Here is a 16,110-nt window from a genome sequence, read left to right as displayed (position 1 = left end):
TATCTTCAACTTGGGCATGAAACCATTCGTGCGTACATTGATATGTCACCAGTTTTTACAGAAGAGCGATGTATTAATTTACATTTTAATGAAGAAATATTAAAACATTCATTTAATGAAATTTATGACCATTATGATAAATTTTGTGGATCAATTTCAGATGAATGCACTAAAGTATGGAACAAAATTGATATTATCTTTGACCCGACGCAACAAGTTAAACTTAAGTTACTTCAATCTATTTTCGATCGGCTTTTAAGTACATTTGTATCAGAAGTATTATCATTTTATGCACATAATAAGCCATTAGACTTTTGTTTAATGCTTGAGAAATTTTATCGACGCACCACAGTTATGTTAGAAAGTATATTTCGCTTAGACAGTCAACAATATGCGACATTAAATTTAATGGATCGAGTTTTTCGTGAATATCAATCAGAGTACAGTATTCAAGAACGATTTGTATTAAATGATTCCATGAAACAATTAATTCGCGGGCCGATTTCATTATTAGATAAATTCGAAAGTCAAAATTTACTTACGCGAATCTTACAGAAGAATGAAGAAAGCATTGATCCATTTAAAATATTTGATGAAACGATTTGTTCGCAAATATTATCCATCGCGAGCAGCACATGGGAACGATGCGCATTATTATCATTACCTGAGAACATTGAAGAAGACTTACAAAACATTATGGAGTGTTTCTTAAATAACACATTTTATGTATATAACATTCGATTTATTAAATGTTGTTCGCAATATTTAAGTATTTCAGAAGATTGTAATTACGTTGGAATGTTTCTTAAAATGCTTTTGATGGTTAATTCATCGATATTAACACTTGATGACAAATACACTAAATCACTTAAAGGTATTTTGTTTCATCATTCGATAGCGCATTCTAAATTTAATGTTTCACGTAAAGAATTTATTCGTAAACTTGAAATGGAAATTAGCGAAGGATTAAGTAATTGCGTCGAAGTCATAGCGATTAATGCGAAAAAATATATTACTGAACTTACAAAAGAAAATCGACTTTTTACCAGCGAAAGAGATCGAACCACTTCGCACGAATGCATGCCAATCATTTGTCGAATTCCTTCGTAATTTAATTAATGAAACGCGCTCGAACATTGCAGGCGAAAACAAAATTAGTTTCTACACAGCAGTCGGACGTCGTTTAATTAATGTAATTCGAGAACATCTTTTGCAGTTTAAATATAATTCATTTGGTATATTGATATTAAATATCGATACGAATGAATATAAAAATGTTTTCGAATTGTTCCAAATCAAAGAATTAAATGAAGAAATTGAAGCGATTCATTCGTGCACAAGTTTGATGATGATGGACATCAATGGAATGCTGCGGACAGACAATGATAAAGACAAAGCGGAACTAAAGAATATTATCCCGAAGGAATATGCCGATTTCGCAAAGAAGTTATTATCTATGAATGTTGATATGAAATCTTCTGACATAGACGCGTTCTTCAAAAAGTTTATTAAATAAATAATATTTATCTTTGTTATATAAATTAATAAAATTTAAATTTAAAATAAAATATTATTTAAAACGCTGAATGTGAATTATATTTGTAAAATGTTTGGAATGTTTTGTTTTGCTATTAAAATAATATGTTAGATATTATGTATTAGAAAAAATTCATCATTATAATTTAAAATACATTTTGGGGTGTAAAAAGACTAATCGAAGTAAATCAATTTTTAGGTAAAAAATACGTTAAAACAGCACTTTTTGTATATCTAAAGCGCTATTTTTAGATATAATAAATGGATGAAGAAAATCGTTTTTCTCAGATTCTTGAAGAAAAACATAAACAACAAATGGATGAGTTGAGAAAAAGCTGGAAAGAACATTTAGCAGTTTTCAATAGATCAAAAGAAATAGTAAATGTTCAATATGATTCTTTGCTTGCACGCCTTGATAATATCATCAGTTCCATTGAACCAAAAATATTGATTTCCAAACAATTAATCAACAATCATAAAACAGAAATAGATTCAATTCATAGGTCAATTTTACGAGCTCAATCAGTGCAAGAGCAACAAGCCAACGACGAAAACTCCGAAAAAGAAACTGAAATCACACTTAAGCACCAATTAGAAGTTCTCAAACAAAAGATTGATAATTCACAAAAAGAAATTCGTCTTAACACAGAAAAGTCAAACCGTTATAAGCAGCTTTATCTTGCAGCAGTAGGAAAACAGCGTAATATCCGTGAACGCAAAAAGGATCTAAATCGTCTCAACGAGGTGAGAACTGATTTCAAACGTTACTTTGCTGATTTTCTTTGCTGTATTAATGACGAACAAAAGAACCTCGATAAAGACATCGAAACTTTGCGTAAAATGAGAGAAGATGTACAAAATATTAAAACTGCAAAAGAAAACGAAGAACACATCGATTCATCAGATGACATCGGACCGGTGAATGTCAGTAATAATACAAATGAAGTTGTGTTTTATGGACGAAACGAAATTGGAGGAAAAAATAGAAAAATTCAAATGCTAGAAGAAAACATTCAAACACTACTGTCTACAGGAAATTATAATGAGAACGATCCGATAATCAAAAATTTGAAAAAGAAAATTGAAGAATTGATGCAATAATTTCATTATTTTTTGTATGTAAACATGTTTTGTATTTTATGTATTTAATAAGTGGCTACGAAAGGATTAAAAAATAAACAATAACTTTAAATAATAAGATTATGAAATTAATCGCGATAAGAAATTATTTTGTTCTTTAGTAAAAAATAAAATTTGATATAAAATGTTGCAAGCGATCATTCACATTGTTTCGTTTCTTTGAAATTGATACTTATGGAATAATGTGCTCATTTTTGTTTTCCTTCAAGAATTGTTAGCTTTATTTTTTGGGGCAGTTCAATTTGCTTGACCAACAGCATGATTGACGAAACTGGGATGGACGAAGCTCTTTCTGCACTAATAGATTTAACAATAATTGCAAAAGAAATCCCAGAATCATTTGAATTTCGATTTAATATGCTAAATCCAGCATTTCAAGAAAAAGCAGACATTAACGTACAAAAAACAGTTTCACTTTGTTCCAAACTTTCGTCTTTTGTTCTTGGAGAAGATATTCCAGAAAACGAAGATACAATTCTTTTTGATCTTGATAGAGCGGTTGTTAACTTATTAAACTCAAGAGAAATGCTTTACCTTGACAAGCCGCCTAAGCCTAGGCAAGTTGAAATTCCTGTTGAAAGCAAAGTTATTAATGGCATTCAATTCATTTATTCCAAACAAATTCCGAAACCATCCAAACGAGTTTGCACGATTGAACCACCACCAGCTGTTCCACAGTTAACCAGTGCTCCAGAATTTCCAATTCAAAACCCTCCACCTTTTTCATCATCTTCATTCAAAATAATCGCAGACCCAAACAGTCTTACCGAAATGTGTGTATTTCTTTCCCAAAATTATGGTGGACCTCTTTTTGTTTCATTTCTATCACATCGAGTTCGCACATATCGACCATTTCCATGCGTTGCACTTCTTCTCACCATTAACTACGAATTATTTATCATTGATCTTATCAAAATCAATGATCTTTCTGACCTTCGAACATTATTATACTCGGAGATTCCCAAAATTATGTATAATAATCGATTTGATCTTCAGATCCTTGCAGAAACTCATGGTTTTTATCTATCTAATTTAACAACTATTGGATCAAACGATGTTCCAATTGAAGAAGTTCTTTCCAAATATTCACTTTCTAAATGTGTTGTTGATTGGCGAATTCGTCCACTAACAACAGAACTTATTCAAATTGCATCTAATTCAATTTGGTATCTTCCATTACTATATAAAGATGCGTTAGAAGGTTCATTAGAAATAACTTTAAATAATTATTTTGAAATGCCTTTAGTACCATATACATTTACTGATGATGAAGCAAATGCTTTATTACAATATGTTGCTTCGAAATCAGAAAATTTAGATGAGAAACAAATGAAAATTTTGTTCGAATTAATAAAATGGAGAAATTCAGTGGCAGAAATTGAAGACGAAGCACCAAACTTCATTGTAAAGGATAATGCTTTGTTAAAGATTGTATTGGCACAGACTTCGAATGATGCGCAACTGTTGGAATGTATTGGCGATGATATGACGCCTTATTTAATGACTTATTTGTCCGATATAATTTTGATGATAAAGGCAAATACTGAAGATGTGTCAGCAATCAACTCCATTTTGGAAATGTAAATAAAAAATTTTATGTAAATAGAAATAAATATCCATTTCTTATTTTACAAAAATGAAACAATGTGCAACAAAAAATTAATTAAAGTAATTGGCAAAAAAACGTTTTTCAATGTTTTACATCATTTCACCATCTAAACATTTGAATTGTTATTTGGTCAAATAGGGGAAAATGTGTGAAAAAGAAGACTCAGAACCTATAATAACAGAAGAAGCAAAGAAAATGCTTATAGAGTGGTACAAAGAAGTAAGAGCTCTTACTTTGGGCGTTGCTACGATGAGAGAATTAAGTTTATGTAAAGATATTGCAGTTACCAATGCAAAAAACAGGCACGCAAATAAAGTTGGCGAGATTGATGTCAAAGAAGCAATAAAAATAATGAATGAACAACTGCAAATTGAAGAAGTAGAATTTCAATAATTGAAAAAGAACTTGGTTAAACATAACAGCCCTACGTTTTTGAAACAAATTAACCTAAGAAACTATACATGAATGATAATTTTATTTGTTAAAATTTTAGGCTTTTTATATTTAAATACTGAATTTATTGAAAATTAAAGTATTTGCTTGACTTGCTTATTTATTCTGAACAAAAACTTGCATTCTAAAGTAAGGAATATATATATTTAAAGATATTTCAAAAATGATTAAGATTTGTTATTTTGTTGGCAATAAAATTCATAAAGCATTTAAAAAGTTCGATATTTGACTAAGGCTTTCCTCTCAAACATCTTGGGCACAGATGAACCCAAACGAGCCCCAAATTTCTACCTCATCTGCGTTACCGCCCAATAAGGAAGGGCTTGAACCTAATTGCCAAGTTCCAACACAATGGAATCACCCAAATTCAAGATTTACTGTGATAAATATATCGTCCAAAAGAAAATCAAACCAAAAAAAGAAAGGGACTGCGTTTTTCACACCAAAAAGCGATAGTAGGAAAACTCATTCAAAGTGGTTCAAAGAAGCTACTGTTGAATCAATTGAGGCTCATCATCTCCAACGCGCTATGTCTATGGATATATTACAAATCCAATTTCTATGCCAGTTGTTCAATGTTTTCCCACAAGATCATGCAAATTTCCAAAATTTTCTTTTGTCAATTAAAGCAACAGATCATGAACTTGCCAATTCCGTTCATCAAGCCATGAAAATAATAGACAACTGTCACGACGCCAATAGCTTCCCATCAGTTGAACAAGTTCGCCTTCAGATTCAACGAGCAAACTCATCTCCTCAGACGCCCACTACTTCGCCTATCCAACCATATTTTGAAAGTGATTTTCGGTATAATTCTATTGAAATTCTCAGTGCAATTGTTGTCAAAGGTGCAATTGACAACACAATCACAATTCCTAATGATCTTGAGCCCTTTGGAAGAATCATTATCCAATGCATTCCGAACCAAATCCAGCCATTAGCCTGGCCCCAAAGCATAAAGATAATCATTAATGGAACGATTTTGCTGTCAAACATAAACGTTCGCAGTGATTTCATCGACATTACACAATTCAATGCAAAAACCGTCCGTATCGTCTGTGAAGTTCGAGCTGCAGGTCTTTACTTATACATAAAAAAATCAAAATATGAATCATACGACCAGATTGTTGACCGCATTATCCAAACATCGGCAATACCAAATGAAAACTTGAACAAAGATGAAATTTGCATATTTGATCCACTCTCAGGACAAGTTATGCAACATCCAGGAAGAGGTATCCGATGTATGCATAAGCAATGCTTTGATTTAAAACAGTATTTGATAAAAACAAATCTAACAAAAAATCCGATGTGTCCAATTTGCATGGGAAAAGTTCCACTAAACGAGTTGGCACATTCGAGGGAAACAGAAGCATACATCTCGCAGATGCTACAGAAAAACATATTCAGTTTCGATGCGTCAGAGGAACATTTCTCAGACGAGTTTGATGGAAACTTGTACGATTTAGAGTAAATTTGTGTGAATGAGAATTTTGTTTTTACTACATTGTGTGAAATTGTATCAACAATTTGTTATTGTATAAAAAAAATTAAATCTATTTCTATTAAATAATTTTTAGTTTCGAGGCTTGAAGGCCTTTGGTAAGCACCTTCTTCAAATCTCAAGTTCTTGTTACCTAAGGTAAATTAAGAAGATAGAGAAGATGGTTGAAAACCGTTTATTCACGACCGTTAATCATCTGACAATGTTGATTAGTCTTTTCCTTTTTTTATCCCTCTCAAAGAAATTCGAGGTTCCCTTAAAAGAAACTTCGATGTGTAAGGATGCAGATCTTTTATACCCAAAACACCAATTTGACTACAATAAATATCCAGAACCTTTTCGCAAATTTGAATTAGAAGATGATGGCTATGCCGGAAAGGGACATTTTTCATTTGTCAGAAAATGCAAGCTTAAGGATGGACGCCAAGTCGCCATTAAAGAGTTCAAAATATTTAACAAGAAAAATCTCATTCGTGAACTTCAAGTTCTTAAAGCCATAGAAAACGTTCCAAATACACTCAAGCTCGTAGGGCTTACAGGAGATGAAAAACTTCCCTCAGTTATATATAGTTATCATACATCCACAAAAAATGCATATGAAAATATCACAGAAGCAAACTTCAAGTGGTGGCTTCATGAGCTCCTTGTTACACTTGCTGGTATTCATGAGCGTGGAGTTTTACATCGAGATGTCAAGCTTGGTAATATTCTTGTTGACTTTGAAAGACACCAACTTACCCTTATTGACTTTGGTCTTGCAGAATTCAACCGTCATTCTGAGCCCCGCAATCCCAAACCTGGTTGCATTCGTCTTAAATCACCAGAAATCACTGTTGGTTATCCATACTTTGACTGTTCTTCTGATGTTTGGGCCGCAGGGATTGCCTGCCTTGATATTATGTTTGGTTTAGGCTCATATTGGGAAGGGAATTCCAAAGACAAAATCATGCAACTTATTATTCGTACATTTGGCAGCAAAAGCTGGAACAATTTTGCTTCTGTTTATAATGACGAATTTGTTGTTGCGTCTGATACCACTGGTGACATTTTTGAGTTCATCGTTCCCGGAAACGAACGTTTAATAAATCCGTTAATTCTTGACTTGGTTCAAAAGATGCTAAATCTAGATCCAAGCAAACGGATAACTGCAGCGGAAGCATTACATCACCCATACTTTAAGGATTTTAACGAAACTATTTTTACTTAAAAATTGTTTATTCAACTAATAAAATTGGATATTTACCTTTCGGATATAACATTTCACACTCATTTAGAAAATATCCCCATTCTAAATCAGAAGTGATCTGTATAGTGTCATTCTCGAGATCAATAACACTAAGGCGTTTATGATTTGGAGCAAATTTGTTGAAATAATCAAGTGCTGCTTCATATGTAATGCCTTTTGGGAGAGATGTGAACATTGCATAGTCTCGTGTGTATGGTGCAAGTTTGAATTGGAATGTATCATCTGATTTTTGGATTTCTTCAATCAAATTGAGTTTTGTAAATCCACTAAGTTCTGCATTTTTAAGAATGAGAAAATTGATTGACCCAAGGTTACTGCCAAAATACTCTCTGAAGCAACACATGACATCTCGATCATTTCTAATCCAAATTTTGAACCGTGATTTATCTTCGTATCCAAAAACTGCTGTTTTACCTTCTTTTTCAGCAACCTGCTTGAACAGTTCTTCATAACAACAGTTACATGAAATATGACGTTCATATCTTGAAACGCCAATATTAAATTTTACATCTTGTCTAAAAACAACATCATTGTGACCAGTTTTCTGAGATGGCGATAATGCATCTAATTGCACTTGAAGCTTTTTACTTTTGCTTTCTTCTTCATTTATTAGCGAATCGACGTAAGAAAGAATTTCGTTGTTATTCATTGACAGTTCTTTCACAAAAACCGCCAAATCCAGATTTTATTTGACTGGAAATTGGCGGTTTTATTATAAACATAGAAACCGTTTAAAAGCGAAACATGAAATTTACGGAAAGAAAACTAAAATAACTCAGCTAAACGAACTTTAATTCGAGAAAAATGCTTTAGCATGTTTCGTAATCATCAATAAGGAGATGGATTTCATTGGAAAATTGAATATCATTAATGCAAAATGCACCACCGCCACGTGACTTTTGGGATTCTTGACGGTTGATATCTCCAATGCAAACATTTGATCCAATAACACCCCACTTTGAATGATCTTTGGATCGCTTCCATGAGATTGACCCCCAGTTCAAATTAAGAACATTGTATGCTGCAAAGAGACCACTGCAATCGCTTGGATTTGTACCAACTCCATTTGACCATGTGTTTGCATAGATATTATCTTGATAAGAGGTAGCAAGTAAATCATGGTAAAGATCTTTGCCCCACTTTCTATGCTTGCCATATAATGTAAACTGTGTTGTTCCGGCTTTGACGGTTCTTACTAATGTCATATCATTATTGTTCCATTTTTCATTCATGAATTTCTGAAGTGTTGGCATTGAAGAATATGCATAGCTTGGTATGCTAGAAGCATATGGATATGGAAAATCAACTAACAAAATTTCCATTATCTTATCCATATCGGAATGGGATAAGGTTAAGCAAAGGAAAGATTGTCCATATGTTGTACCGCTAGCTGGGAAACTATAACCTGATGATGGTTCTGGTGGGAACTTTGGAACACTATGAAGAAGATAAATACCGTTAGAGGAATCAAACAAGAAAACACCTTTCATGTGTGCACGAGAACCAGAAACGGATTTTCCGCTTGGTGGTTGGTCGCTAATGAGTACGTAACCAATGTCAGATGACCCACTGTACAATGAAGCTATTGAATAATATATTGGGTTGGATGTTTTGGATGAAAGGTCGGATGGTCCTTCTTGTAATGTTGTTGAGGAGTCTCTATAAAAGTACCCAAGACCTGATTCGTGTGCGGAAACTCCATCGGATACTTTTGGTACCTTAAATGCTGCAAACCAGTTAACATTTTGATTTTTAATGTTCTTACATGAAAGCTTCGAGACTGCAGAGCAAAGCAGGAAAGAAAACAACATTTTGCGGTTCAGGGAACATTGAAATTAAAAACTTTTTAAATAAATTTAAATTTATATTGAATTTGAAATATATTTAAGCCCAAAATTTTTGTAAAAAAATAATAATATCTTTTTAAAAACATAATATTATGATTATTTTACCAAAGATATTAATAATATTATTCATATATTATTTAAATATTTTGAATATATTGGTTAAATACTTTAAGAATCCCAAATACACCTTGAAAACGTCACATGATTGATTTGAATGACGATGTACATCGTTCTGATTTGAATGAGAATTACATCGTTGTAATTTCGAAAACGATCATCGGAGGTTGTTACACACAATTGCCACTTTTAATTACATCCTTTTAGGGGTGTCCTTGTTTGTAAACCATTTAATATTTCATCTTAGAAAATTGCACTACAAAAAGCAAGAAAAGAAAAAAAAACAAACTCAAATCGGTTCTGAGGATAAAGCAGATGATAGTGATTTATGTACTTCTATTCTTGGTGAATTAAATGATATATTTGATAGATTACGTTATTGTTTTTTGAATAATTTGTACGAAGAATGTTCAATTTTATTTTCTAAGTCATCAGAAGTAATCCACAATAATGCGACTTTCATTCAATATTATAAAGTTGAAACAGACACGCTGTTACAAACTTTCAGTCAACATCAAATTGATTTAATTATATCCATAATTATAAAGAATGAATTTGATGAAAACCTTATTCGCAGCTTTGTGCCTTTTCTTTATCATGTAACACAAATTAGCCCCAGTATTTTATCAAATTTTTCTGTCATTCCATTTCTTGTTCAATGTTATCACAATTCAATTTCAATGGAAATGGTCATTGACACCATAACATCACTTATTCCGTTCCAAGAAAAATTTGATCCTGGCTATCATAATCTATTTGAATCTTCAAAACAATTATTTACCAATCAAGACTTAATTTCACTTTATTTTGCACTTTCTTCTTATTCAGAATCAGCCAATATTTATTATGAACAAATGCTCGACATATTAAATTTTGATAATCTTGATCTTCATTCTATTCTTAAATTAATTAAATTATTTACTATAATAATTGAAAATAATTCCGAACTTATCCAAAAAATCATTGAAAGGGATTTAATTCGAAATATTTTCAGCTCATTTAATTTCCATTCTAAATATATAAATGATTCAGTTTTACGCTTTGAATTTGCTTTAGTAAAACATTTTCCTGATTTTGAAATTGACATTGATAATACATTAAGAATTTTAATGGAATATTTTAATTCCGAAAATATTTTGGAATCGACATTTTCGATGGAATTTTTATGTGTTTTAATTCCGAAATATTTAGATTTGATTAGAGATTTATTCGATCTTGATATTATTTGTGTTGTTCTTTATGAGGGAATGGAAAATGGCGACTTCCATATGAAAAAGGCTTCTTTAGAGTTGTTAAAAAAATTGCTCGAAATGAATGACGACGAATTGAATAAATACATTTTTGATTATGATTTGTTCAAATTCGGAATCGAATATTTGGAAAGTGATAAAGAAATGGCTTGCGAATATATGAATATAATAGTTATGTTGAACGAAATAAGCCAAAAAAATAATAAAAAAGAAATGTTAGATGAAAAATTGTTTTCAAGCTATTTCATTAAATATATTGATGAATTAGACCTTTCAAAGATTGATGACGATCTAGCAGAAGTTATTATGCTGTTTAAGAACCAAATTTCACAATAAATATTAACAAAAATATTGTAAATTATAATAAACATTTATTATGAAATATGTTTTTCATATGAATTCAAATCCTTTTGGAATAATAAATTTCTTCTAACACAGATAATAATTTATAAATTTAAGGAAATTTTTCGGATTTCTCAAATTTTTTTACCACGTAGATCTTATTTAGATATCAGATATTATATTGTGATTTATTTTTCAGAAGTAATTTCGCAAATATTTATTTATTATATGCATACCTGTATATAAAATATTTTAATAAATTTAAATCTCTTCTAAAAGATGGATTCATAAGGAATTAATATTCACAAAATCATAAAAAAGTCTAAAAAAATTAATTTTCTGTAATATTGCAATATTGGAACCACCAACGCACCATGGAATTTAGATGCGAATCTAATCAAGCCATTTTCCAAGAAAATATTCTTTTCTTTGCCAAATGAAAATATTCATCTCCAAATTCTTCAAAAATACCTTAGCAAGGACAACATAATACTTTCGAATCACGAACTTGAAGAAATCTCGAAAAATACCGAATTTATTTTCATTTTCAGATTTATTGTTTTTAATCAAATCTATTTAAATGATACCTGTTTCTCGTGTTCAAGAAGCGAAGTATTTCAAAAAAGTTGTCGGAAATAAGTGGAAATTTGCAATCAAGATGAAGAAGGATCAGTCGAAATGACATTTGACAAGCTAAGTCTTGAGTCCATTGTAATGCCCAAAGTTGGAATTTCTGATGTGAAGAGCACACTGGATAAAGTCCACGCCTCTTTGAATGAAGATGAGGCAAAAAGATTCGAACAATGGCTCAAATGAAACAAATAAATTTTTACTTAGAAATTCTTTTTGTATTGCATCATCAGCACAAACAGATTTATTGAGTTAAACACAACATAAAATGCAATCGATTGCATCAAAAACAAGTATCCACGAAGTACAACAGTACTTAAAGTTGTTTTGAAGAATTTAACGATCAAGCAAAATGAAGACATTGATAATTTTTATATGAAATTAGATGAAAGATTTTTTTTTAATAAATTTGTATAATTCTATAATTATAATATTATAATATTTTTATATAACTTATTGTATTGATAATCATTTAAAACATGAACTATTATTAATTCCACATCCACACAGCTCTGAAATGACCAAAAAGCGCTGAATTCACAAACAATTCATATGCCGATCAAATTACACATCGTATGAGTAAAGCTCACAATCGAGCAGCCAACCGTAAAATGTAAAAACATAATAATTATTCAGTTGTGTTTTGTTTAGTCGACATCATTAAACTTATCAACATCAGCAGCATCGGCTGATTCGCCATCGTCCTTCTTTTCGGCTTCTGGTTCAACAATTGGTGGTAATTCTTCGAGTTGGTCAGCTACGTCGAGTGCGACTGCGACCATTCTATTGATTCTTGCGCTGAATCCTGCTGGGTTAGCGAGCGTGAAGCCAGACGACAAGAGCGCTGTGTCCCAAAGCATTGACAGCATGTCCTTGACCTTTTCTTCTGATTCGTTCTCCAATTGGTTTGCCAACTTCACAATGACTGGGTGCTTTGCGTTGATTTCCAATGTCTTCTTCGGTGTCATGTACGACGACATTGTGTTATCTCTGAGCGCTTGTGCGTTCATAAGCCTTTGGAAGTTTGCTGTCCATCCGAACTCGCCGGTAACGATTACGCATGGTGTGACGACGAGGCGCTTTGACACGACGACTTTCTCGCAGTCGGAGCCGATGATCTCCTTAATCTTTGTGCATGTTGGCTCGAACTTCTTCTTCAACTCTTCGAATTCGGCCTTTTCTTCTTCTGTTTCATCGATTTCGCAGTTTTCCTTTGTGATGCAAATCAACTTATGGTCGGAGTATTCACGTAATTGTTGGAAGCAATACTCATCGATTGGGTCAGTTAAGAATAACACTTCAATTCCCTTATGTCTGAAGTACTCAAGCATTGGCGAGTTCATGACTGCTTCTTTGGATTCGCCGGAGATCCAATAGATGCCCTTTTGGTTCTCTTTCATTCTTTCGATGTATTCGTCGAATGATGTGAGTTCTTCTGGTGATTGTGTTGAGTTGAAGCGTAATAACTTGGCAAGCTTGGCGCGGTTTTGTGAGTCTTCGTGAATGCCGAGTTTGATGTTCTTGGAGAATTGCTCGTAGAAGATCTTGAAGTCTTCTTTGTTCTCTGCGATTTGGTTGAATAATTCGATTGCACGCTTTACAATGTTCTTCTTGATGAGCTTGATGATACGGTTCTGTTGGAGTGTTTCACGTGAAATGTTAAGTGGTAAGTCATCAGAATCAACAATACCTTTGAGGAAGTTAAGGTACTCTGGAATGAGGTCTTCGCAGTTGTCCATAACAAAGACACGACGGACATATAATTTGATGTTGTTGAGCTTCTTCTTTGGCTCAAATAAGTCATATGGTGCACGACGTGGAACAAATAAGAGAACTGTGAAGTTAACGTCACCTTCTGTCTTGAAGTGTTTGACTGCAAGATGCTTCTCCCAGTCATTGGAAATGGATTTGTAGAATTCGGCATACTCATCATCGGTGATTTCAGATGGGTTACGAAGCCAAAGTGGTTTGTTCTTGTTGACAACTTCCCATTCGTGTTCGACTGTGGTGATCTTCTTCTTCTTTTTCTCGGATTTCTTGCTTTCATCTTCAACTTCTTCGATCTTATCTTCATCTTTCTTTTCACCTTCTTCTTCAACCTTCTTTTCGCCTTCGTCATCATCGTCAGTGACTTCTTCTTCCTTTGTCTTCTCAACATAGAGATAAATTGGATATCCGATAAATTCGGAATGCTTCTTGATAAGGTCCTTAAGACGCTTTTCTTCAAGGAATTCGGTCATATCTTCCTTAAGATAAAGATCAATACGTGTACCACGGATAAGATCTTCACCAGTTGTATCACGTCTGATTGTGAAGTTTTGGCCTGCTTCTGATTCCCAAATGTATTGGTCATCATCTGTGTGGTGTGATGTAACAACAACACGATCTGCAACAAGGAAGGCGGAGAAGAAACCGACACCGAATTGACCGATGAGGGAAAGATCAGCACCTTCTTCAATGGCTTGCATGAATTGACGTGTACCAGAGCGTGCGATTGTACCAAGGTTGTTGATTAAGTGTGATTTGGTCATACCAACACCAGAATCAATGATTGAAAGAACACGGTTTTCTTTGTCTGGGAGAATCTTGATGAAAAGTTCCTTTTGGTTACCAAGGCGTTCTGGGTTCTTGAGGGATTCATAACGGATCTTGTCGCAAGCATCGGATGCGTTAGAAATCAATTCACGTAAAAAGATTTCTTTGTTTGTGTAGAATGCATTGATGATAAGGCTCATCAATTGGTTGATTTCAGCTTGAAACTCAAAGCTTTCAACTTGTTCACTCATGAAATAAAGTGAAAACGGTTTACTCGGCCACTTTAACCCTCTGAAATAAGGTGTCCGGCCATTTATGGAATTGTAAACGAACTGTGGAGTGCCCCAATAATTCCTAGGATAATTTTTTCATGTTTAACTAATAATAATTTGTCTTGATGAATTTTATAATGATATATAAATATGAAGAGTTGTTTTTATAATTGAATGAGGCAAATCATTTCAATTATAAAATCTAAATGATTATCAATTTATAAATTCTTATGAAGACAAGAATAAATGATTCTTCAACACGAAATATTAAGGTGAATATGTTTATTGCAATTATTATTATTTTTTTTTTTTTGATTTTGAATTGGTAAAATTTTTGTACGTTTAAAAATTCTCCAAATAATGGAGAAGAATTTGCAAACAAAATCCAATATTCAGAAATCTCTTTTTTCTACAATAAGTGAATTATCTGATGTTAGTGAAAAGGATTCAATAATTGATGAATTACAAAGCAAAATCGGTGAATTATTAAAAATTAATCAAGAACTTTATACTACAAAAAACCAAGTTGAACAACTAAACGAAAAATTAGCTGAACAAGCTGAGCATTTTGATAATGAGAAACAAAAGATGGAAAAACAAATTAAAGATTATGAATATCAAATCCAAAAATACGAAGAAAACATAAAAACACTAAATAAAAATCTTCAAGAAGCTCATGATGCTAATGAAAAATTAGTAAGTGAAATGAAGGAGATGGAAGAAAGCTTAAAACAAGCCAACGAATCAAATTTAAACACTTTCAATGAAAAATTTGAAAAGCAAAAAATCTATTTCCAAAAATCAATTGATACAATCCAAGAACAAAACAATACTTTAAAGGAAGAATTATTGAAATCCAACAAAGAAATAAAAGCACACATACAAGAAAAAAATGATCTTGTTCAGCAAAATCAAAAAAATTTAAAATACATTGAGCAATGCAAGGCAAATAATGCAAAATTTAAAAATATTATACAAGCAATACAAAAAGATCTTAAAACACAAATTGAAGAGAATCATAAATTAGAGCTATTAAATATCCAATCTGAAGATAAAATTGAAATTTATAAAGATAATGAAATGAGACTAAAGAAAATAATTGATGAAAAAAATCAAAAATTATTTGAAGCAAATGAAGAAATCAAAACAATTCTTTCGATTAACAAAGGACTTGATACAATTCCAAAGGTAGTTGATTACTTTCAACAATTAAAAGTAAAAAATAATCAACTTAAAAATAATTATAATCAAATAAATTATGCATTTAGAGAATACTTTGAGAAAACCAAACATTACAAATCATTTATGAAACAATTAAAAGAAAAGATATTAGAATCAAATTCATATAATTCTAAGTTAAAACAAGAAATCGAAAAACAAAAAGAGCAAATTGAAAAGAATGAAATGCGGATGAAAATAATTCCCATTTATGAAAATGTTATATCTTTTCTCCATAATAAAATCAAATCAATTTCTTCTGTTGCAATTAATGTTGATTCACATATGATTAAACCTATAATTACTATGGTAATCATTATAAATAGATGGAAAAAACTTAGTGGTACAAATGTTGAATACGAAAATGACTGTAGAAATTGGTGGTGGGTTACAAATAGTTTTAATAATGTT

General features: G+C 31.9%; 7 protein-coding genes across 7 annotated transcripts; 4 read left to right on the top strand and 3 right to left on the bottom strand.

The window, feature by feature from the left end:
* Positions 1 to 1,851: 1,851 nt before the first annotated feature.
* GO595_010310 (uncharacterized protein) lies at positions 1,852 to 2,637 on the top strand (the record flags this gene model as incomplete). The annotated part of the gene is made up of 1 exon (XM_067912975.1): positions 1,852 to 2,637. The coding sequence occupies one exon, from the start codon at positions 1,852 to 1,854 to the stop codon at positions 2,635 to 2,637; it is 786 nt and encodes a 261-aa protein (XP_067769048.1).
* Positions 2,638 to 2,952: 315 nt separating this feature from the next.
* On the top strand, positions 2,953 to 4,260 carry GO595_010309 (protein RRP6-like 2; the record flags this gene model as incomplete). The annotated part of the gene is made up of 1 exon (XM_067912974.1): positions 2,953 to 4,260. One exon carries the CDS (start codon positions 2,953 to 2,955, stop codon positions 4,258 to 4,260), a length of 1,308 nt encoding a protein of 435 aa, XP_067769047.1.
* A 740-nt stretch (positions 4,261 to 5,000) lies between these two features.
* GO595_010308 (MIZ zinc finger family protein) lies at positions 5,001 to 6,212 on the top strand (the record flags this gene model as incomplete). Its single annotated transcript, XM_067912973.1, has 1 exon — positions 5,001 to 6,212. One exon carries the CDS (start codon positions 5,001 to 5,003, stop codon positions 6,210 to 6,212), a length of 1,212 nt encoding a protein of 403 aa, XP_067769046.1.
* A 301-nt stretch (positions 6,213 to 6,513) lies between these two features.
* On the top strand, positions 6,514 to 7,449 carry GO595_010307 (CMGC family protein kinase; the record flags this gene model as incomplete). Its single annotated transcript, XM_067912972.1, has 1 exon — positions 6,514 to 7,449. The coding sequence occupies one exon, from the start codon at positions 6,514 to 6,516 to the stop codon at positions 7,447 to 7,449; it is 936 nt and encodes a 311-aa protein (XP_067769045.1).
* Positions 7,450 to 7,456: 7 nt separating this feature from the next.
* GO595_010306 (uncharacterized protein) lies at positions 7,457 to 8,137 on the bottom strand (the record flags this gene model as incomplete). The annotated part of the gene is made up of 1 exon (XM_067912971.1): positions 7,457 to 8,137. One exon carries the CDS (start codon positions 8,135 to 8,137, stop codon positions 7,457 to 7,459), a length of 681 nt encoding a protein of 226 aa, XP_067769044.1.
* Positions 8,138 to 8,297: 160 nt separating this feature from the next.
* On the bottom strand, positions 8,298 to 9,299 carry GO595_010305 (Deoxyribonuclease II family protein; the record flags this gene model as incomplete). Its single annotated transcript, XM_067912970.1, has 1 exon — positions 8,298 to 9,299. One exon carries the CDS (start codon positions 9,297 to 9,299, stop codon positions 8,298 to 8,300), a length of 1,002 nt encoding a protein of 333 aa, XP_067769043.1.
* Positions 9,300 to 12,321: 3,022 nt separating this feature from the next.
* On the bottom strand, positions 12,322 to 14,460 carry GO595_010304 (heat shock protein 83; the record flags this gene model as incomplete). Its single annotated transcript, XM_067912968.1, has 1 exon — positions 12,322 to 14,460. The coding sequence occupies one exon, from the start codon at positions 14,458 to 14,460 to the stop codon at positions 12,322 to 12,324; it is 2,139 nt and encodes a 712-aa protein (XP_067769042.1).
* Between the last annotated feature and the right edge of the window lie 1,650 nt (positions 14,461 to 16,110).

This window comes from Histomonas meleagridis (assembly GCF_020186115.1).
Source record: "Histomonas meleagridis strain 2922-C6/04-10x chromosome Unknown scaffold_61, whole genome shotgun sequence".
NCBI lineage: Eukaryota > Parabasalia > Tritrichomonadida > Dientamoebidae > Histomonas > Histomonas meleagridis.
The sequence above is the reverse complement of the archived record's forward strand: the minus strand, read 5'-3'. Positions and strand labels throughout refer to the sequence as shown.